At 44.9% G+C, this 23747-nt stretch overlaps 1 protein-coding gene across 1 annotated transcript in view; it reads left to right on the top strand.

The window, feature by feature from the left end:
- TRPC5 (transient receptor potential cation channel subfamily C member 5) overlaps window positions 1–23747 on the top strand; it is a 97131-nt gene that overhangs the window by 22038 nt on the left and 51346 nt on the right. Inside the window, exons 2-3 of the mRNA XM_042040027.1 lie at window positions 4840–5238; window positions 20671–21192. Of these exons, the coding sequence (XP_041895961.1) occupies window positions 4861–5238; window positions 20671–21192 (900 nt within the window). The 5' untranslated portion in view covers window positions 4840–4860. The remainder of the gene's footprint in view (window positions 1–4839; window positions 5239–20670; window positions 21193–23747) is intronic.

Here is a 23747-nt window from a genome sequence, read left to right as displayed (position 1 = left end):
ACGTATCTATCTCCCCATATGCAGTTGGTCATGACTCATCAATTGATTATGCAGCGGAAGAGACTTCTACCAAAGAGTTGTCCTTTCCAAATCAAACATATATATCTTTGATAATTGTCACCCTCCCCAGGAAGTTAAGAACTGCAGCTGGGACTTGAGTCAAATTGTGACATTTTGCGTTACTGGCAAAGAATTTTCTTCTGGCGTCTGTAGACTTCGTAATCTGAAGTTTGAGGTTGTCTTCCTTTACAAACACTTCCTGGGTTAGAAGGTTCTGTGCTGTACCCCAGGGAATTTATGTGTTCTTAGCTAGACCTGGACTGATGATGAGTGAAAAACATTTTATAGGGAGTTTTTCCCTGTGTCTTTTAAGGACATATTTCCACTGTGAATCATGGACCACTGCAGCCTTGCATTTTTATCCCATATGCTAGTAGTGCTCTTGCTTTCTCTCATGTTGGGCAGTGAAAGTAGATTACTCATCCCCAATTTTATTAGCTGTTGGGTCTCATTTTTATGTTGTACTGTGGCCCTGCAAGTTTTGGACAGCACTTACTCCAGTCAGTGATATATCTTATATAACTTATGAGCTGGATATAAACTTTCTGAGATCATGGGGCTTTAGCTAAAAGGAATTTACACGGCTGTAGACACCGGAAGGTTACAGCAATTTTATAATATTAAAATATGTCTGAGGTCATACATTTATTCAGTCATGGCTCTCTCTGCCTTTAAAGGCATCAGGAAAAAAATTCTGCTTCTGATGGTGAGTGTGATGCAGAGACATCATGAGAAGCAGTGAGACTTAGGGCTGTAATCTGGTTCCCACTGAACTCCATGGAAAAAGCAATTTTCTGGAACAAGAGGGTATCTTTGCAGAAGGAAGGGAATTGCAGAATGTTACAAAGTCGATTTTATTTCCTCATACTGTGCTCAGCCAGGCATTGTTAGTAAATAAGATCTAGAGCACTTAAAAGAAGGATCCAATCACAAATTCAATTGGTCCATTAACTACATGTAATATTATTTACCTAAGTGGCCCTTCTGGACTATTTCATAGCTCAGGTTTATAACCTTTTTTAAAAAGATCAATAGTACTGAGCAGGTGGTGTGTGAGCATGATGAAAGTCAGGCCATTTTCACAGTTATGGGCTGTGATTTCCAGACCTGGAGTCCAGACTAGAACTGCAAAATGAGGAAAATGCTCTCCCTGAAACACTAAAAAGAAGAAACAGCCTTGGCAAGAAGGATGGGGGGAAGCAGTGAAGCGAGATGTGTTGTAAGGGGTCAGTTCCTTGATGGGGCTGATACAACTGGAAAATGCAGGTGGCTTTTCCAGCCCATAAACCCTTCTCAGGTCTGAGAGAGAAGGTGTAGTGTCATTTAAAGCCACACACGGAGCTTCACCAGCCTGTGTTGGTGGGAGGGAATACCCTTCATGATGATGATCAAAGCAAATAAAGTCCTGGAAGGTCCTGTTTCATAATGGGCCTAGTGATACATGGCTGTAAACTGGGTCTGGCTCCCTCCCTTTCACAAGTTCCACTCATCCCATTTCATCCAGGTCATTCTGGCTCCCCTGAGGCAGGGGTGTGTGGGAGTGTGTGGTGTCTGTAAAGTGGGAGCTGAGGGATGGCTCAACTCCTAACAGACCCTGAAAACTTCTTGGAGAGACAGCTCATGGAATTTTTAGTGGCAAAAGGCCAGAAACTTTCCTTCCCCAAACCTGACCAGCTGCTTTTCAGGGGATAAAACTCCGATTTCTTGTGCCAGGCACCACAGAAGTGGTGTCAGGATGAAAGGGCTTGGAGATTTGGACTAATAATTCAGGGAGAAGGGCATCTCTGCTGGGGAGAGGTGATGGAGTCCAAACTGAGTGCTAAGTCCTCCTGCCTGCAGTAGTTTGTTATGTTTCTCTTGTTTCTCTCCACCTGTTTGTGGTGCAGGTATCACCACTGCATTAGCCACTCACTGGATATTGTCTGAAGCATCTGCCGTCAGGCATAGGCTGGAAAGAATTTTCCTTGCCCCAGATATTAACTCAAGTAGCAGAAAATGCCTCTCTGTGAGGAGAATTCATATGGAAAACATGTGTTTTCAGGCTCTGTGCACCGATTCCAAGATTTTAGTGTGACCGTGTTTCTATTTTTGCTACCTTTCAGGGATGTCATTGCTGCTTCTCTCTAGGCAGCACCTGTGCATTGCCTTCTCCTTCTCTTACCTGGATTTCATCAATATTTTTGTAATTTTTTAGTTGTTAAGCAGGAGACAGGACCAGTCTGGGAAACAAAAGTGTTCTAGGGCCTACCAGCATTGTCTGCTTCACCAAGAGACGCTGCCCCTGGGAGACTGGTGGTGCTGAGGGGTGACAGCTCAAGCAGGGATCTTGTGCTCATTCTTCATTCCATCCACAGGTTTGACTGATGCTCTGTTAAATAATTTTGGTAGAGAAAGACATCAGGTTTTGAAGGTCTGTCTGTAACTGTGCAGGATGTATGGCTGAGGGGCAGCTCAACAGATAAAGGCTTTGCTGAAATCTTCCATGAACTCCAGGCAGACATTTTTATTTATTTATTTTTAATACTGCTTGCTATTATATCCAAACCCAGTCAGCAGCATGTGTTGGTCAGGCTATGCAGCTGTTGGCATGAAAGGAATTCAGGAAGATCATTAACTTTGTGAGTCTTTCCTGTTTGGTTTTATTGCAGCTTCTTAAGTGCTTGAGGTATTAACATTACTAGCTTTCTTTGGACTGGAGTTGTACTGGGAGATGAGATCTCACTGAGGAGTTAAGATGTCTGAAGCTTTCTTTTCTTTCTACAAAACTGTTGGGAGGGAAAGGGATCCAACGCTGGCATGATGTTTCATAAGGTGACATTTGTTATAACTCATTGCAAATGTTACTCACCATCTACAAAACATCCAATTAAACTAAAGAGCAGTGAAAAATATCCAATTCCACTTTAGCAGCTGCACTTGTTGCCAGAATCCCTCAGGTTTTTTTGGAGCCAACAGATTCCCCCAGGAGACCTTTACATGGTGACTACTGTCCTCGGTTGGTGTTCCCTGCTCCCATCAGCCAGACTGTCACACAAGGGCAAAATTTCCCTTCCCATTTGGGTTTATCCTTACTTTCCCAAAGATCTCTGTAGTCCTTGGCTGTTACCAGGCCTGTGCTGCATCCTTTTGTCTCCTGTCAGAGTTTCAGTGAGAATTAGCTGGATCCCAGAGGGAAACGTTTTCAAAAACAAAATTTGAAAATGACCTGTGATCCTCGGTCTTTTTCAAAACCAGAACAGTTGGTTCCATGTGTAGTTCATTGAAACTTGAAGCTTCTCAGTCACTGAGATTGTTCCTTAGGTCTAAAAGCTTTAGTGGAATCGTGTTCCCATAGAAAATAAGCCAGTATATTTATGGTTTCTATTCAGATTATGGGTCCCTTTGCCTCCAGTGCCTTTGTAATGTGTCTTGAGGTTGAAACACTGGATTCTGTGGCTCTGTCTGTGCAGAGAGACACACGTGAGCGATGTGACAGCATCTCTGGGTATGTAACAAACACAAACTTCTGTCACACCTCAGGGAGAGCGGGATCCTGAGCGAGCACATTCCCCGAGGTGCCAAAGGGGCTGGTGCAGCTCCCTGGCTCCCCAGGAAGTTCACAGATGCAGCTTTGCTGTCTGCTACAGCCACCCACTGTTCTGCAGTGTCAGCTGGGCTGGAGCTCAGATCCACCCACTCTGGAAAGGCAGAAATGCAGCCGGGCTCTGCAGCTCCTCGGGCACGCAGGGGGTGGTACCTGCAGAGCCCTGGGTCTGCTCTGCAGCCACCACTGCCTCCTCCTCGTTATCTTTTATCAGCACCTCCTTTTCCTCCTGGAAAGGGCACTAAAATGGACCAACGCTCCGGCTAATTTGCTGCAGGAAGCCGTTGAGCTTTGGGCAGGGAGATGGATTATAGCTGCTGGTGGCTCCTGGTGCTGACCTGGTGTCGTTTGTCAATGCCAAGCAAAGGTAGACAAGCCTGGTTCCTTTTTTCCTTACCTGTAAATACCCAGCCCCTGTTTCCTATGAGTCCAGTCACCTGCTGGGATCTTTGAGGCATGGGAAGGAACCCCAATTCATTCTGTTCGCTGCACTTGTTCCAGGGCAGGATTTACTTCTTGTTTTCCTAGGCCACAAAACAACATTGCTGCCTTTGGAGAGCAAGGGTGGAGGCTTTCTACATCAGCCTGTCTTTAGGTCCTATTTATAAATGAGGAGAGTGAGAAAGTATGTTTAAAAACATGCAAGCTTTAAAAATAAAACCGTGACCTAGTCAAAGAGTAAACATTAAGGAAAAATAAAAGACTGTTTTAAGAGACAGAAGCAGAGAAGAAGCAGTAAAAATGTTCAAAATGAATCTATTACTGTAAAGAGGAGGGTGTAAATCAGCAGCTCGCATCACTGACAGTTCAGAGATGCTGAGGACCTGGCTTAGCAGTGGAAAAGGAGGAAATAAAAAGAAGTTTGAGTGGGAAATAAAGCAGAGATGAGAAATCCACTGATTTGCATGTGATAGATTACCCATGAGCATCAAGACCGTGCTTCTGACCAGACAAAAGACATCAATGCCATAGTGTTTGAGCAAGATAAAAAATTATACTGAGTGTCATCGTGAGTGCCTCTCCTGAGCAGTGGTGTCACCTTTATGCTTTCAGATAACTCTTTGATGGGGGCTGCTCAGGGGCTGTTGAGAATACATCTTAAAAAGGGATGGGGAGCTGTTCCTGTGATGGTCCTTGGGAAGTTTGTCCCCTGTGTGGCTGTGTTGTCACTGATGCGTGGTTCTCCTCCCTCACAGGTTGCCTGGTCACTATGAACAATGGCCCAGCTATACTACAAAAAGGTCAACTTCTCCCCATACCGAGACCGGATCCCACTCCAGATCGTGCGAGCGGAGGCAGAGCTCTCGTCGGAAGAGAAAGCCTACCTCAGTGCTGTGGAGAAGGGGGACTATGCCAGTGTGAAACATGCCTTGCAGGAGGCAGAGATCTACTACAACATCAACATTAACTGTATGGATCCTCTCGGTCGCAGTGCCCTTCTAATAGCCATAGAGAACGAGAACCTGGAGATCATGGAGCTGCTGCTGAGCCACAGCATCTACGTGGGGGACGCTCTGCTCTACGCGATACGGAAGGAGGTGGTGGGAGCTGTGGAGCTGCTGCTGAATTACAGGAAACCCAGTGGTGAAAAACAGGTCGGTCGAGTGTTCCCGTTCAGTTTTGAGCCATTATCCTGCCTTAGGAAACTGCTGCTGCTCAGAGTGAAGTCCTTGATGTAGGTCCATGGCTTTAAATGCCCAGAGCAGACCGGGGCAGTCCTGTGTGGATGGTAATTCTCCAGCCTAAGCAAACATGTCTGCCTGACTTAAACTCTCAGTTTTTTCTCTTTCCCTCGGTGTTCTTTCCAGCCCCACAGTGTTTGCGCACACACTGATTTATAGGTTGATTTATAGACAAGCACTTTCTAAAGGAATTTGTGGCTCTCTGAAATTATATTACAATCTGTAAATGTGAACTATTGCCATGCTGTTGTGCTGATATTAAGTGGAATTGCTTTTCATAAGTAAATCCTGAAAGCACACAAGCTTATTTATAACTGCAAGCAAACAGTCTGCTGGGTTTCAGTCCTTCACTGGAGTGCAGACAGATCATCTTGGTCTCCCTCTCCAGAGAGCTCCAGGGCAGAAATGCTGAGGCAGGACATAACTTACAGCAGTGAGCAGCTATGACTTGTAGGAAGGATCCTTAGCTGCAAAGCCATCCCTAAGTTACATAAGGATCTTTGTGGAAAAACCTCCGAGTCTGAATGCTGTCACTTCAAGTGCCACATATTGCACTACCCCAACCGATTTTTTCTGGTTTTCTTCTTTTCATTTGTGAGCACTACTACCAATAATGAGAATAATTTCTATACATTGCTGACCACTGATAATTTTTGTATATTTGCTGCTTGGAAAGGAGCATCCAAAACTTGGATAAGCCTCATATATCAAACCTCCTTTTGAAGGGAACACATCCCTCTGCGTGTGAAAGATTAATACCAGTCAATCATAGAAGAAAATGTTTTCAATGCATAGGCCCTTTAGTACATGGTTTTTCAGTAGTAATTTTATGTAGCCAAAGCAAACAGTAAGGATCAACCCTGACAGAATTCAAGAGTGCTAAGCTTATTATTTAGAAATGGCAGCATTGTGCATGCTGTAGCAGTGTGACTCCAATGTGTGGTTTAAAAACTAGAGAAATAATGAAACTCCTCTATCTGACCTAAAAATTGAAATGTTAGTACTGGGTTTTAGTCTGGCAAAATATAAGTAGCAAAATACAGACCATTTGTGAAGAATGAGCCATTTTTTCCTTGGTCTTCTAGGAATTTGAGCATCCTGCAGCTCAACAGGACAGAGAGCAGAATAGGAGAAAAGTTTTTTTCAGTAGCATGAGGAATTGCCACTGATTATTGCAGGTTAATGACAAGTTTCTCCCGAAATGTCATGGAAAGCAAGTGATGGGATTTGTGTGGATTTCTGTAACATCCCTTGAATACCAAAACTGTGTCCACTCAAATCCACAGCCCTGCTGGCTTAACTGGACAGACACAGAGGTCTGTGAAATGAGGTTGATTTATTGCAGCTGAAATTCAGCTCCAGTGTCTCTAGTTCAGTGATCCATTTCATAGTAGGCCTGTTCCATTTTCCCTTAGCTCTGTGCCAGCTCTCCTTCTGTAGCTAGAATTGTATCTGCTGCAGGGTTTACAACTTGGAGGAGAGCAAGCATGTGTGGGGGAGAAGAGACACGGTGCCAGTTTCAGCTTTATTTACAAGGTTTGTTACAAGACCAGGTTTTGTCAGTGTATTTTAAACTAGCACTGGCTTGGTGCAAGATTCTATGAACAAACTGGGATTAACTTCCCTGGCTGGAGCTCAGGCTCTTCTGTAGACTGCAGGAAGTGTTTGCTGGTAGAGGGCTGCAGGACTGGACTTCCCTTTCAGCTGTTTCCCTGGCTGCTCATGGTGATGGTGATGAACATTTATTTCATGTGTAGTGGTAGAACAAGTTGGGCCAAAGTTGGTTAGTCTGTCAAATCACAAAGCTGTTACAGGAGGGGCTTCTGAACACAAGCTCCTGATGCTAATTCCACAGCAGTATCAATATGCATTCATTAATTGTCCTTGCTGGACCCTTTCTCAGAAAGTCCTTTGGGAACCCCACACCTAATTGCTTTCACAAAAAGCACCTGATAAAGCAGAGTAGCGCAGCTTTGTCCTCATCAGCTCCTTCGATGTTCTAAAACATGTAGAAACCCTGCTTTTTTGTTCGGGTAGTAACAAAAAACCCGCACCTCATAAGAAGGTTTCTGTCTGGCTGTGAAATTTGTAAGATGCTATCACTGCACTTCTTATATATTAGGTTTAGTATAATCTATTAATTAAATGTACAGATGGTTCAGTTTGCCTAAACAAGCCTGTGTGGGGAAGGCTTCTTGGCTTGTGTGTGGAGCCTGTTTGCCATCAGGGGCTGGCTGCCTTTGCTGCACTCTGGGCAGAGGCTCAGGAGCAGTGTCCTCTGATTGCTCTGTATTAAATGTTCATCCACCTGAGCCTGGGGTCTGGGAGGACCTGTTGGTTCCATTTTCCTGCTGCCTGCCTCTGAGCAGGTTGTTATTTGCCTCTCTCCCAAAGCCTGGTGTGTCTCTGGCTGCCGGGCATGAAGAGCTGTTCCTATTTGCGTCTGTTCACATCAGCTCAGTTAATTGTTGTCTTTGCATCTCAAAAGCAGCCGAGTAGCATCATTCAGCATAATCCATTTCATGGGTGTGTATCTCCAGCCTTATCACCGTACCACAATCCTGGCAGCAATTCTTACAGGCTCATTCCAGCCTCTTGAGGAGTTACACTGACTGCATCTAGTTAGGAAAAGGGACACCCAAAACAAGGTAGAAAACCTTGGCCCCTCGCAGACTGGACCTGCAAAAGCAGGTTCAGGTTCACTCACCAGCCACAGAGTGTCCAAGAGGAGAGGTCCATACCCGCCTCTGAGAGCTGCCCGAGGGGAAGAGCTCTGCTTTCCACCTGTACGATGACCTTTCCAGGGAGCAGAAGTTAAAAACCTTTCAAATACAAGTAGTGACCTTTGCTGTGCTCCTTATGTAAGAGAATCAGGGTCCCATTGATGATGTAAGGGCTGGGGGGAAATGGATGGAGGGGTTGGGCGGCACAGAGGCTTGGATCCTGTTATTAAGTGAATTTTTATGAGTCATTATTCTGCGAACCTTTGCTAGACTGCTGTTTAAGCGCCATTTACTGCGAATGCCGTGACAATGGCAGGGGTAAGTCATAGCCAGTAACTATAACAACCCGCTGCTCCCGCACTGCAGCCTGGCTTGGGAGAGCAGCAAATTGCTCTGTTTACATGTGCAGCCTGTGAGAGCCGGCAGCATGAACCACCTCGCTCCAGAGCTGCTGCAGAGCACATGAGAGATTGGTGTTCTGAGCAGCGATGTGCTCGAGTAGATGTGTTTCTTTATAGGTTTATCTCCGAGCAAGGTTTGTGGGTTATTTTAAGATCTTAGCATTTCTCCTCAAATCCGTGCTGCCCGGTCCAGACGACTCAGAGCCGTGGTTTTGTGTGCTGTGCCGTGAGTCTGCTGGTAAAGCTGGGGAGAAGGCTTCACCAGTTACAGGCAGGGTAATGGCTAATGAACTTATGGCTAATGAAAGATACTCTTGGCTATGGGAGATTTTGGGGTCAGTGAGAGAATCGTCATGGTGCAGCCATGGGAAGAGTGTAGAGGTGTTCTGGTGTGCTTCACTCCCAGCAGAGAGTAAAGCCCAGGCTTGAAATGACCCATCCTCTTCTTCAGTAGCCAGAGCTTTTCTAATTCTGTCATTTTTACAGGTTAACTTGTTATTTCCAAATGTTACATAATTTACTCCAATTACTCATCCAAGCTTTTTATAAACCATGGTTCACTTTGACCAGTCACATAGTTGGTCACTTAAATCATAGCATAGCTTGTTTTTCCTCAAACACTTGACAGGCATTTGGAAATCAAGCAACCTCTTCATGCATATTAAGAGGAGCAACAAAACAAACTAGTATTTGTGGAACCTGGAGGGTGTGCAAGTGTCGCTTTTCCTGCAGAGGTTTGTAGTCAGAGAACATGTATTTCCCAGGAAACAAAAGTGAGCCCAATCTGGTGCTGTGATAGTTATTGTTTGATTTTCTGGGCAGTGCAGAGGCTGCTGTTGTACTGCACAGTGGCAGAGGAGTAGTACAGGTGTACTTGGCATGGCAGTCCATCCTCAGTGATGAGTATAAATAAGTGTTCTTTAGATAAGACAACAGACCACTGAATAAAGAGCAGGGATAGGTCTGAAAGAGCAGGGATAGGTCTGAAATAGCAAAAATCAGCACCTGCAGATGCAGTATTGACTTTGGCCCAGGCTTAGTGAACCAGGTGGATCTTTTCTTTGGGGGTGGAAATGTTAAAATGCAAAGTTGTCTGTGCATGGGACAGGTCCAGTACGTGCAATGGCAAAACAAGGCAGTAGGCACACATCAAATGGGGTCCTATGGGGTTGAAATTAACAGGGAACTTGAAATTATTATTTTTTTCTTAATTCAGAATTACTGTAGGAGCAAGGGAATGTGTATGTGAATTCTCCTTTCCTGTAAAATCTTCTGTCTCTCAACCTGTTTGATCTTTGAGTTTTGCTTGATTTTTTTCTAAAAGTGCGATCAGATTTTTTTTTTTACTATACAAACATCAGTACAGTGGGTTATGTTTTCAGCCAAGCTGGAGATTGCATCTAACCTTCGCCAGCAAAGAGCAGGAAATTCATGTCTCAAAACTCCCATTTCCCCCCCATATTTGATTCACTCTCAGTTTACCAGTAATAGCTGTATTTCCTGACACTTTGAAACCTGTTGAAATCAGTACAAATTTTCCAGTTGAGGTGTTCAGGGGCACATTTTTTCAAGCTGCTTGGGTGAGTTGTGTGGAGCGGTGGCAGCAGCCCCCTAAAGGTGCATCACAGCTCTCAGATCTCGCCTGCTTCCCTGCCTCCCCGCAGGTCTGTGCTGCCTGCTGAGCCCTCCTTCCTTCTTTAAGGAGCTCTGATCAGTCATCTGAATTACTCCAAGTTGGTAAGCACCTTCACGGTGGCTGTTTTCTTCACAACAATCAGAGCTGACATCAGCTGTTTACATAAGGCGGGTAGGAGCATCTCTGTGGTATCTGCCAAACTTAGCGATTTGCTCGTGGCAGATGGCTCCAAATTAAGCTGGTTCACAGATGGGACTACAAATGCAATTCCTCAATAATGAGAATAAAAAGAAAAGGGATCTTAGGATTTCTGGCTGCGATTCGGTTTGTTGTGATGGTCCAAAGGCCTTCTGAAGCAATGTGATCCATATGTATTGCAAAAGAAGGAGCTTTGCAGGTACAGCCTGTGGAAGAGTGTGGTTGTAAAGAGGAAACTACAGAGAATAAAAGGCAAGTTTTCAGTCTTAGTTGCTAATCATCAGATTGGTAGAAGATTGCTGTACTGGATAGTATTAGTGAACCTAAAATTTGACCTCAAAAATCCTCTTTTAGGTGAATGAAAATCCACCTTAATCTTTGTTCAGATCCCATAGATCAACAGCCTAGAGAGAGCCTTTTGTGAAACAGAAAATATAGATTGCATTAAACCATTTTATTCTTGCCCAAATCCAGTAACTTTCTTGAGACAACCTGGTTTAGCTTAATTTCCCTACTCACACAGAGTTCTTGTCCTGTGTGCAGAAACCAGTGCAAAGTTTAGCTCTTAACCACTGACAACCCTTGATTTTAGACTTGCTTATGAGATGTACAAGCTCACTGCCAGCTCTGTGCTACCACTGATGGGACTGTTTTAAGTCAAAAGAAACAGTTCAGTTCTCATAAACCTCACGATATGAAATCTAGGTTCTGCAGGCAGTTGGAAAGAGGAGAGCTTTAGGAACAGGCATCTGTATCAAGGAATTCTGTGGCAGTTCTGCATTGTGGCCTTGGAGCACTGTAACACAGAGGGGAACAGGCTGATGGGTGGGACTCAAGCCAGTCATTTCCATGTTAATAGGGTCCAAAGTGAAAAGGAAAGGCTGAATCTGGTTAGAAACCAGGAGCAGGTTCTGAAGAACAGAAGCAGTTGAGAAAAATACAGCCACAAGTTCTCAGCATGGAAATATTTGAAAGGCACAATAAGGAAGAAAGATCATGTCTGAAAACAGAGAAGCAGCTTCAAAGCCTAATGGCTCCATTAGCACCCAAGCTTTTCATTATTTTTATTGATGCAGTAATAATTCACAGTTATAGTTAACATGCCTTTGACACTGGCGGCTGCCTTCAAAATGAATTCCATCTAATTAAACTAAACAACAGAGAAATCAAAGATCACTTCAGCTAATGATTACATTTAACTGTGAAATTCCTCCCTCCCTCCCTCCCCATTGCCTTGGTCCCCAAGTAATCTTAAATCTAGGTGAAGAAGAACTGGAGTGAAACATCTCCTGGACCCAGTGAGCAGCATCAAGGTTAAGGCAGTGTCAGATACCAAATTTCTGACAGTGGCTATAAGGCACTGGCTCCTTCTCCTGGGTCAGTATAAAGTCTGTTACTATTTCCTAGGGTGCTGGTGGGGGTCAAGCCAAGAACTGCATCACAGCATGCACAAACATGGCAATTTAACATATAGACAGGTGAGAAGTCAGGAATTATCCAAGAAGCTTCCCAGAGAATTGTCTTTACTGATCTGTAGGAGTGATCTTAGCGCTTGCCTGCTCTGGGCACACTGTCCAGTGTATTTTCAGTCAGATGTGATGGGTTCTCAGGATTCAGCTGGGTGGATGAATTATTGTAGGGGAACTGTCTGTAGGGGGAAAAAAATCCCGTTTGTGCTGCTACACAAGTAAACTTCTGGGCTCTCTGTAGATCTGATGATTAAGGAGTTTACTTTCAAAAAACCAGTATTATCTACCCAGCATCCATGAATGTGCCTACTGTACCCACCTCCCTTTGCTCCTAAGCCCCAATTACAGCATCCCCTGTCATCACCCAACATGTATTTGCCTCTGGTCTGTGTGAGTCCCCAAATCCAGAAGTCTGACATGGCTGTTTAGATTCCCTGATACAGATTTGTGGGAGACTTTTCCTGGTGCAGTAGTTATAACACATTTTTTCCAAGGGAAGCTTCTCTCTGTGGGAAAAGTGAATGTTACAAATTGCAGACTCCTCCAAAACAAAGCTCTGGGATCTATAAAGATCTGTGAAGAACTGCAGGGCAGCTTAGCAGGAGTCCCTTAGCCCTCACCTGGCTGTTGAATAGAGCTGTGCTGGGTTGGCAAAGTCACATTTACGGCTTGTTTATCCCTGTATGAGCAGTATTTTGCTATCCCATGGCAAAAAACTGCCTGATGGGGCAGCATTTTGGTGGCAGTGGTGGTGGAATATCAAAAAGGCAGTATTGGGAGCAGTATTGCTTGTCTCTGAACTGCTGTAGCAAGGGAACGCTGTGATCCAAGGTCTTTGATCTGTCATTGCCTTGGGAGGATGCTGGAAAACTGCTCGAGAGGCTCAGGGCCGTGTGAATCGTTGGTGCTTAATTCATGGCAGTGAGAGAGGGCTGGTGTGCTCCAAGTGCTCCCCAGGCAGGAGATGATGAGGCAGTGCCAGGCTCTGCAGCATCAGGGGCACATCTTTACCTAGAGGCTTTCAACTTCCTAGCGCTGGGAATATCAGAGGAAGTCACTGCCTGAGTGGGAATAAAGGAAGATCACAGCCACACAGATTTTTTTTCTCATGCAAGCCCCTGCCACCTGCCTAGATTGTAATTTGTTTGTTGTTGCAAACTCTGGGGTCTTTTCAGAAGCCGCAGTGTCTTCTTGGTTGGTAAAACAACAGTGCCAAAAGCACAGCTTAATATTCAAAATGGGGAATAATGAACCTCCTGGTTTGTGAGCATCAGGATGTGTTTTGTGCACCATCAGGCAGCGCTGGGCTGGCGCCAGATGCAGTAACTCACTCCTCTCTCTGACACTGTCTCATGATCCAATCTGATTTCACTTTTTTTTTCTAAAGGAATGTGATTGAATATGAATACAACCCAAGGAAAAAGCCCTCCCTTTTCAAGCCCTGTTAGCAACATATTACCTCTCCTAAACTTAATGAAACATGTCTCATCCTTACAAGGTGGTAAATGACAGGAAGAAGGGATGTTTTATGTACAAAGATGATACAAGAGGCTGTAGATAGCATGATTATTAACCTATATTAGCACATCTTGTCCTTGTTACGACTTAGATAGAGACCAAGAAAAATGAATCAAAAAGCTGGACAACTCTCCCTCCCAGAATAAAGCCTGAAGAATATTAGAAAAATAGTAACCATAATAAAATAAAGATTACCTTGAAGACAGAGACTGCACATTTCCAGATAACCCTGGGCTGTCTTTGTTTCAGTTGTGTTTGGGGTCAGGGGAAAGCTTATCCATAAAATGAAAAAATATCTAAGATGCAGCAATGATCCTAGGTCCTTAGAGTAGTTAAGAAATTTATAGGACTGGATTAAGCAAGCTCTTTAATAAAATTCATTTCCAACCTTAAAAACAGCATTAAAAATAAAGAATAAACCCTAATAACTTTTACTCAAAACAGCTGCTCCTATCGCAGAGTAACTCTTAAAATGGTAATAAAGAAAGGTGAAAAAACCCAAACAAACAGCATTTTATGTTTCCAAATGAGGGGGAAAAACTCCAGTCATCAGGAATATGTGAACTAGTCTGCCTATGCAATCTTGAGGAGATAATTCAGTTCACTCTCACATCAGTAATTCTGGACTTACACCTGTGCTGGTGGCACAGTCTCAGGAGACAGCTCCAGCAAGCAGCCAGGGGATCTCTGCCTTTTGGGAATATCCATAATATTGCATTTTTGGGAGACCTGTAACATGCTGTGAGCCATGTCACTTAGGCCACTTCAGCAACTTCATTTTTGTCCAGATTTGTGATGGTCCTGAGCTTTAGTGCCACGTTTGCTGCAACTGGAGAAGTGTCCCCGTTCAGCGAGCCCCAGACCATGCAAGTGTACGATGGAGCCCAGGTTCCCTGGATGTGGCTGATGTGATAACATCACATATGTGATAAGATCACGTAATATGTGATAAGCTGGGGCTACAGTGGGCTTGTAAAACATTCCTGCACAGAGGATGATGCCTTTCCATGCTGGGTCCTAAAGTCCTGGTCACAGTCTTAGATTGTTGCTCCGGCCCCTCTGTAATTTGCCGGCAAAGAGAGGGGCAAAGCAAGATGTGTTCCAACCCAAGACTGTGAGTTTCAAGGTCTTTAGGGTCCCTTTGTGGTCGCCAGCAACTGATGCCTTTTCCTGGTCTTAAAATTAAAGAGTCAAACACGGTTAGAAGGGGAAAAGGGATTTTTACCTCGGTATTTATTTTAAGGATCCTTAGGTGCACATGTCCAGGTCATATGCATCGAGATGCACCCCGCCGAGTATGCCCCCAAAGATCAGGTATAACATTATAGGTTTTACTAATTAGCAGATCTATCAAAGATTCCCCAATGAAAGGCTTGAGTGAGCCCCCCTCCCCAAGGAACCTTCCCCTGGATGGTTCTATCTTGGTTTACAGAACGTGTTCTGGAGAGGACCTTGGGGTCTGGGGCACACTGATCCCTAGCTACAAAGCTTCTAAAATGTTGAGTCTCTTAGCTTGACAAACAAGTCCAAGAGTGTTGGCAAAAAGCACCAGGAATACAGAAGCTGTAGAAAGGTATAACAGGGGTATAAAAGAAAAGGCAAAAAATCTTCATGGCATCAAGGAGAAGGGGCAGCCAGGAGAGGCTGCAGTTCCTTGTGGCACAACACTGCCTTGGTTCCTCTAAATAGGGGAAGGCACTCAGTAGCTCATCTCCCTGCTGGATTCAGCGGCTCTGAACGGCAGCAAGACACGGCAGTTCAGGGCAAAGGGAGCTCAGGTTGTGCTCCAGCTCAGTACAAGAGGTTCAAACACAGGTAACTCTTTGACAGCATCCCTCTGTGACTTGCAGAGTCAGCCACAGTGACTGCACTCTTTCTTCATTTCATCAAGTGCCTCATCTCATCTCCTCCACATGCATGGGGAGGAGAGGGCTCAGGAGAGAGAGAGACACAGAGAGAGAGAGGGCTCTGACTGCAGGAACTTGCCACAGGCCATTGAAATGCATATTTGCAAAATCCTTTCCTCCTGAAGGCTCCTCCCCGAATCCCTCCGTTTTAATCCCCAACAGATGAAGTTATTATGTAGCATCAGCCACAAATGGTGACATCTTTTGACAATCTTCCTGGCTGTGCTGCATTTCCTAAACACATGGCTGAACACAAGCTCTGATGCAGCTCTGCCACTGTCAAGTGCACTAGGTTTCAGTTTAGTTCTGAGAACTAATCCCCTGGGCCTACCTCCATTTCTAAACACATGGATGAGAAGCCAAATTAAAACTGGAAGAATCTAGAGCAGATCTATCCGTATTTTGCTTTTGCTTAGTGGTTGTAGAGAAGGATATTTGGTTATACAGATAGAACAGATTGACTTTTTCACATTCTTTCAGTAGTAATGTATTAGATTGTTAATTAATTAACAACTATTAGGAGTTCTATGATTCTAAAGCATGCTCTTTTTTATTCAAAGGTACCTATTTTAGTGTTAATGTGCAACATCTGGTAACCGTGTATCAGCATTTGGCTTGCTACAAGGCACTAAAAGGTACTAATTTTCACTGTTTTGCAGTATCAATCTGAGGGGCAGAGGTTTTATTTGGCTTTACAGGCACATTTGTAAGTCACAGAGGAGATTTTAGACGAGAAAGAGCCTTTTCTTCAGCTGGATATTTTGGGACTGCTGTATTGGAATCAGTGGAAAGCTCCGGTAACAGCAGAGCTTGCCCATAAGTACATCTACAACAACGTGTGCCTTACGCCAAAGCTTGTTCATAACCAGTATAAAAGCCCTTAAACGACTTTACTTTTAGATAGCAGTTTGTGTTGTTCATTATATTTCATTAACCAAATTGCATCATTTCAGTCAATGAATTGCTCTTGAGAGAAAAACACCAACTCCCTGTTAATATAAATACTGGCATCACTCTGATACCAGACGTCTCCCAAGGCATCTCTGCTTAAGATACTGAGTTAGTGAAACCCACACCAGTGTATCACCTAAAATAACTGCTGAAATTTATACAGCCATGTACCGTTCTCCCAGGGTCTCACATAAGGTTCCTTCCAGTGCCTAAAGGGAGCTTACAAGAAAGCTGGAGAGGGACTTTCCGTAAGAGCATGTGGTGGTAGGATAAGGGAGAATGGCCTTGAGCTGAAGGAGGGCGGGGGTAGATGGGATATTGGGCAGGAATTGTTCCCTGGGAGGGTGGGCAGGCCCTGGCACAGGGTGCCCAGAGCAGCTGGGGCTGCCCCTGGATCCCTGGCAGTGTCCAAGGCCAGGTTGGACGGAGCTTGGAGCAGCCTGGGACAGTGGGAGGTGTCCCTGCCCATAGCAGGGGTGGCACTGGATGGGCTTTAAGCTCCCTTCCCACCCAACCCATTCTGTGATTCCATGAGAAGGGAACAAAGGCCCATGGGGTTCTGTCAATGAAGGAATTTATTCAGGGTTCAGGCAAGGAGCAGGATTCAGTTGGCTGTGCCAGTCACCAGATGTGCATTTCTCAAGACACATTTTCCTGTTGCTGGTACCAGGACTGACCTGCAGCCTGGCAGCACTGACTCTGTCCCTCGTGCTCTACTCACAGAGCTGCAGCCAGAGGCACCCCAGGACTGTGATTCTGAACAAAACCCCTGCTAAAGCTCCTTCTGACCACTGAGCCCAAACTGATGCAGTACAAAATCATCTTTATAGAATGACAGGAAGTGGCTGTGCCTGTGGCCACACCTGTGGATGGCATGTGTGCTTCCCTCATGGGGCTGCTTGCAGAAAACAAAGTAGAAGCAGGAAATCCTTGATCAATAAACTACTCAAGCTTCCATTTCTGTAAGAATTATATTTGTAGCTTTCCAGTGAGGCTTGCACAAGTTTGTGTTGGCAGTTAGAAAAACCTTCTCTAACAGGAAGCTGAGACAAAAAGTTACACAAGCTGAAAACAATGCAGATTAATGCAGTTACAGCTTATCATGGTTATACTTACAATCCATTGCACTGATCCAGGGGAGGTGATAGTTTATGAAATGGAGATGTTAGTTTGGTCGAGGAGAATGTTTTTGAGCTGAATCTCCTTAGTTTTCCCATTTATTGCAGTGTGGTTCACATTGCTGAGCAGTCTTGGAGCTCTTGAGCTGGGTTGCTTTTATCCAACACTAAACCAGAGGAGCTGCTCCAGGGACAGATACCAAACTAGATTAAATTCAAAGTAAAATTCTTAAAAGACCTACAACAAGGCCACTAGATCTTCAGTGCCAGCTTTTTTCTTTTTTCTTTCTCTGTAGTTTAATTCCTCTTACACTGTACTCATGACTAACAGCAGAGATTCCTGCTCTCTAGCCAGAGCTCCTTTCCAGACGTGCACTATTTTTCTGGAAAACTTATTTTCCCATTCAGAGGAGAGCTTAGCTGCATTGAACAGCGCTTTTATGTGAGCTAATCCTTCTCCTTAATGAATTAAGCTTGTTTCTTCAGCCTCCTTTTCAAATAAAGGGGATTTTTCACTCGCTGCAGCATCCTTCAGAGCAGCAGTAGTACAGGGGTAAGCAGGCACCTTATGAGGATTAAATCTAGGCAGATGATAACAAGCATTCAGTCACTAGTTGTTAGTGGTAGCATTAATTTCTCAAATGAAAAGAACCAAGATGAAATACAGACAAGGTATTTGCTCCTGTGCAAGTAGTGACATAAGGTTCTGAAGGACTCAGGTTAACAGCTGGTGTCAGGTGATGCGCTTAATGGAAGAGAGTTCTGTTTTTCAGGTCACTTGATGAAAATAATCTTGGAAGAGCTTAGCAGAGCCCTTGGGGTAGAATAAATTATTCCTCTTCTGCTTCCATCACTGCAAGTTAACCTAAGACACAGGAGAAGCTGATCTGAACATGAACTCAGCTGAGTGGAGCACCACAGGAGGAACATCAGCATTGTTGTAATCTCTGCTGCCCCTCCAGCGAGAGAACGCAGCCCTTGAGCAAAAGCTTTGCATGGCCAGAGCTTTAAAATAGACAGTTTAGGATGCAGGTTATCAAAAAACACTGTGTGAGAAGACAACAAAAATACTTATCATGAGATAGGCAATTTTGGGCCAATTCATGGCCTTTGGGTCAGGCAGACACCGAAAAGAGGCCTCAGCTGCCCCCCGTCACACTGTCCCTGTTCTGGGCTTTGCTGGTTTGCATTGCTGCTCAGAAATGGCTCCAGCTCCTGTGATTGGAGGCCTTGCACTGATCTGCTCCCCGGGAGCCTGTGTGGCTCTGCACCACCATTTCCCTCTTTATCCCTTAATTAAAAGTGCTGCCCAGGAAAACACACCTTCCCCGCCACTGCTCGAGTCCTCATGAAGCAGCGCTCTGTTTTGGGGGGAAGGGCTTGTGATATGAGCCAGAATAAGGGATGAGAGATCACTGCATTCGTTCCCAAACCTTGGGAAAGCCATTTTGGCGTCCCCTAGATCCAGATTTAGAAAGCCTCTGGAGCAGGCAGGATTAGCACTATCCCCACCTGTAGCATCACTGCCTTCTCCTCGAGTGCCCATTTCATATTCCAAGCAACATGAATACCTCATCTGTGTAAAGTTGAAAATGCCTTTTTTTACAGCCCTGGGTACAATAACTTCCATGTAGAAAAACAAGATTAAACTCGACAGTAATAGAAGTGATAGAGGAGGGAAAGCGTTCTTCCTTTGAGGCACAGGCTCTGAATACAGCAGCCAGTCACTGACTGCAAAAGGACAGGAAGAAAGATAAATGCAGTTGTATTCAAGCATCAGGTCTTTAAAAAAAAAAAAAGAGCTTCTAAGAAAGAGAAAAAAAGAAAAACTCACACCTTTCTCTTGACATTTAACAAACTACCTAAACGAGCTGAGCAAAGGGAAAGGAAGAAAGTGCAAGACCTTACGCAGAGAGCTCCTTTCAGCCTTTTGTTACTGGGTATCTTAAAATACATTTGTCCAACCTTGCTAAGAGACACCAAGCCCTCCATGACCCACAGCAAATCCTCAGGACTGTTTTCTCTCCCTCCTGCCTCTGTGGGCACCAGCCTGCTTAGCAAAGCCTCTCCACACTCATGTGTCTGCAGGTTGCCCGGGATTTAACTCCTCATGTGGCGCATCCAGGGGAGCAGATTTATTCCCCAAAATGCCTGCAGCCACCCAGTGAGCCCTGCTGCTGTAACTGAGCCTGTACCTCAGCGTGGTGACCACCTTTGGGTGGTGGTGAACAGTCCCTGTCACCTGTTACGTGTATTGATCAGCTTTGGCCCTTTAGTGCTCATGGGGCTCTTACCTCCCAGGGAACTGAGATTCCAAGATTGGAGGTCTCATCACCAGCCTTAGGTGTATCCTACAGCAGGATTTCTTACCTCATGCTCCTTCATCACTGCTTTGTTTTTTGGGTTTAGGCAGACTGAGAAGTGTTCCCTGCCGTTAGGACTTTTTGGCAACAGTTTCTCCAAGACACCTTTGATATTTTCAAAGGGAAGCAGCCTCACTGTTCCCCCAACCCAGCCATGCCCCCTGGAGCAGCGGGATGTGCCAGGGCAGGAGTGGTGGGCACGGGGAGAACAGAGTGTTTGAGTAGTGATTAACACACAACAAAGAGAGCTGCCTGCCTGCAAGTGGAAGCACACTGGGTGCTTGGGATGTAAGAGCATTCCCATCTAATTTTGTGCTCTGCATATAGTAATAAGACACAACAGGGTGTGCATTAAGCTCATCTTTTGAGAAGTGCAGCAGTAGCTGAATAATGCACACCCTGGAGGGGCTTATTTGTAGTGGACTATGGCTCATTAATTTTACATTTAATTTTTTTTCAAATCTGTTTTAAAAAAAAACCCACCAGTCTATTCTGAGGGCAGTTATGTAATGTATCCTTACACTGAAAAATATTTTCAAATAGAAACAGTAGGAAAAAGTGAGGAAGAGTTTTGCCCAACTTCAGGCCAGGGTTTGGTGTGTGCAGGACTGGCTACGAGCAGGTTCTTGGCCTGCTGGTGCAGATATATGGTGCAAATAATGGTAGTTACGGAAATCTATTCAGTGTTCACTCTTTTCTAGGCCTTTCTTTCCTTTTGTGTAATTACCTGGGCCTTTTTTCTTCTTTTTTTTTTCCCCATTTTGTATCTGAGCCAATATCCATTTCAGACCAGATTCATGTGTAAATCATTTGAATGGGGATGGGACTGACTTTTATACCAGACTGGCAGGATTTGGGGGGAAGTGGTTTTGCCAGAATAGCAGTGTGTGGATAAGCCTGCCGACAACAGGATGTAAAGCACAGAGGGTGTTATAAAACCCCTGTTTTGTTGTCAAAAAGTGTTTTGACATCACTCCAGAGGTATGAAGGAGGGACTTCTGAATTCTGCTGCTCCACATGAGATACGCCTTCAACCCCTCGTGGTTTATCCCTTCATGCAGGTTCCAACCTTGATGATGGACACCCAGTTTTCGGAGTTCACTCCGGATATCACCCCGATCATGCTGGCGGCTCACACCAACAACTACGAGATCATCAAACTGCTTGTCCAAAGACGGGTGACAATCCCACGCCCGCACCAGATCAGGTGCAACTGTGTGGAATGTGTCTCCAGCTCGGAGGTGGACAGCCTGAGGCATTCCAGGTCGAGGCTGAACATCTACAAAGCCTTAGCCAGCCCTTCATTGATTGCCTTATCGAGCGAGGATCCCATCCTGACTGCATTCCGGCTGGGCTGGGAGCTGAAGGAGCTGAGCAAGGTGGAAAATGAGTTCAAGGCTGAGTATGAAGAGCTTTCACAGCAGTGCAAGCGTTTTGCTAAGGACCTTTTGGATCAAGCACGGAGTTCCCGGGAGCTGGAGATCATTCTCAATCACAGGGATGATCAAAGCGAAGAGCTGGATCCCCAAAAATGTCACGATTTGGCAAAGCTAAAGGTAGCAATAAAGTATCACCAGAAAGAGGTAAGAGTCGCCTAAATGTGAAGGTATCGGGTAAAATAGTTCATTTCTCAGGGTGCTATGGGTTTGTTCAGTGCTGGCTCCCAGGTGGGATTTTTTGATGTGCCCATGGATTAGTCACAAACCAGGAGGCTCAGGGCACCTTGGTGACAGTGTGAATCTGATGACAATTGAGGGCGACAGGACTGGGACTTGCTGCAGTGGGTTGTGGCTTCTACAGTACCAATAATTTCTGTCTCAAAGCTGCTTGAATCCCATCTCATTGTAACCCATCCCCCTGCAAAGAACAGCCTTCAGGCATTTCCAGGTCTGCTAGCTCCGAAAGCTTTTCCCAGTGGCTGTTTTTGTACAGGAAGCCAGAGCTAGAAGGGGTTGTGTGGCTCCTGAAGGCTGACTCACTGGATTTCTCATGGAGTGCAGGAAATAATACAATCCACAATTCACTTCCTGCAGCCACCAAGCACTTCCAAGCACCCACTCAGCACTAACTTGAAAGGGCCAGGGAAGTGACAGCAGCTAAAAGAGCAGGAGAGGTTGGGAGCACTCCCAGAGTCCCAGGTCTCCAAGTTACCAGCAGTTTTGTGAAAATACTCATGTGGTGCAAATATTTCTTCACATCCGTGACACCTCTTGATCCTCAGTCCTTGATCCATCTCTGTTTTCAGAGCCGAGAAGCAATTCCCAGAAATTCCAAATCCTGCCTGTAGTTCCAGAGAGGGAAGCCATTACTTCAGCTAAAGGGCACAGAGCCTTTCAGAAGCCCTGCAAATCCACAGTTTTATAAGTTGATTCAGTAAAGGCCAGGAACCCCAGGAGAATGCTGACAACAGTTTCATTAGTTGGCTCTGGATTTCCTTTCTCCTTCCAAACGCAGACAGAATTTAGGAGATGATATATTGCTGTTGGGCAGTGATGTTCCAGGTTATCTGAAGGAGGAGTTTGATTGCTTGGTTGAGGAACTGAATTTCAATGTGTATTACATTCTTCTGTGTCTGGATGGTCACGTGAGTGGCAGAAGATCCTGTCACACTCCTCTTTGCACTGTCTTCCCCACATCCAACACTGACCCAGTATGGTGTGATCCATCCCACCTCCCTGAAGGGCTGCATCCGAGGTACAGATAGCCAAGAGGTGAAAGATGCAGATTTCCTTTCATCCCTTTGGGCTGTTGTGCCTCCCCAGTGCCAGCCCCGCGATGCAACGAGCTGGAGCCAAAGCCTCAAACTCTCTGGGATCCAACACTTGGCCACTTCCTGCTCTTACTGGGCTGCTCTAGGGAAATGTCAGCAAGGCTCACTGGTGTCATGTCAGGTTGTGTTTTTTGCTCTGAGACGGGGTTAGGTAACACCACAGGTGCTTTAAGGACACGACGAGTAGTGAAGAGTTACTCTGGAGAAGGGCAATGCAGGTAATCAGGTCAATGTTCATTGAATCTGAGAAGGAGCAGAGATTCTACTTCTGTTTTTCCACGGGCCTGGCAGGACCAGACTCTGCAGCCACAAGCTCCAGAGTACCCCAGCACTGCTGTGTGCAGATCACTGCAGTCCCACTGTGTCACTGGTGGCATCCAGGTGTAAATCTGTGGCTGCTCTTGTGTTCACACTCAGAAGCTGCAAGTCTGAAGCAGCTCACTGTGTTTGAAATGTGGTGCTGAACAGTCCTGAAGCTCTTTTATTTTAAAATTTTTAATCGTTGCCTGCTTTCTTGACAGTTTTTATCTTTTTTTTTTTTCAGGCTTATTTGACTGAATTCCAAGCATATGGACAAATTCCATGTTTTGTGACATATTCATGACAGTTCCAGCCTAAAAATGATAGCAAATATGCTCTGCGTTGCCAGCTAAAGTCAGTGCTGTTTTCAGGTGGAATACTGGTGGGCAGGGGCAGAACGAATGAGGTTGGGAAACCAGCTACTGAACCTTGTCATCCCACGTGGTTATTCACAAAACCCCTGAAGCATCCTGCAGGGCGGCTGGGGTTTTCTTATCATGATAATTAGGCCATCTTATCATGGTAATTAGCACAACACAAAACATCAAGGAAGATACAAACATCCTTGCCAGCTTCTGAAAAAATGAGTAGGAACATTTGCCAGGGAGACACTGAGAAATGTTTTTCAATCCTGACTGAAGAGTATCAGACTGAGAGGATTTTTGTGGGGACAGGAAGGAAAACAGAAGCAAGTTTGGTTTTCATGAAAGACAGTTCTGCAGAGAAAACCAGCAGACTTTTTAAAGTAGATCATCTTGTTCTGCTGAAGCTTTTTATGTCTCGACGTTAAATGGGATTGGGTTGGATGGAGAAGCTTTTTACATCTTAACGTTGACAAAGATAAAAGTCAAATCTCTGGTAGCCTAAGAGGAGAATCCAGTGTGAACTTTGGTTATTTTCTGGGGTGTCAGTTGTTACTGCAGTTGTTAGTTCTGTGTAATTTCACACTGATTTCAGACGAATTTCCTGAAGCTTTTTTCGAGTGAAATAAACCTGAATTTTTTCCCCCAAATATGAAATTATTCCATTTCAGCTTAATCAGGGAGATAAGGTCAACTTCAAGATTCT

The sequence above is a fragment of the Corvus kubaryi genome, unplaced genomic scaffold, assembly GCF_017639235.1.
Source record: "Corvus kubaryi isolate FWS band 111438036 unplaced genomic scaffold, C.kubaryi_AGA036_p1.0 37395, whole genome shotgun sequence".
NCBI lineage: Eukaryota > Metazoa > Chordata > Aves > Passeriformes > Corvidae > Corvus > Corvus kubaryi.
Note: the sequence above shows the minus strand (reverse complement) of the source record. Positions and strands in the feature narration are given on the sequence as shown.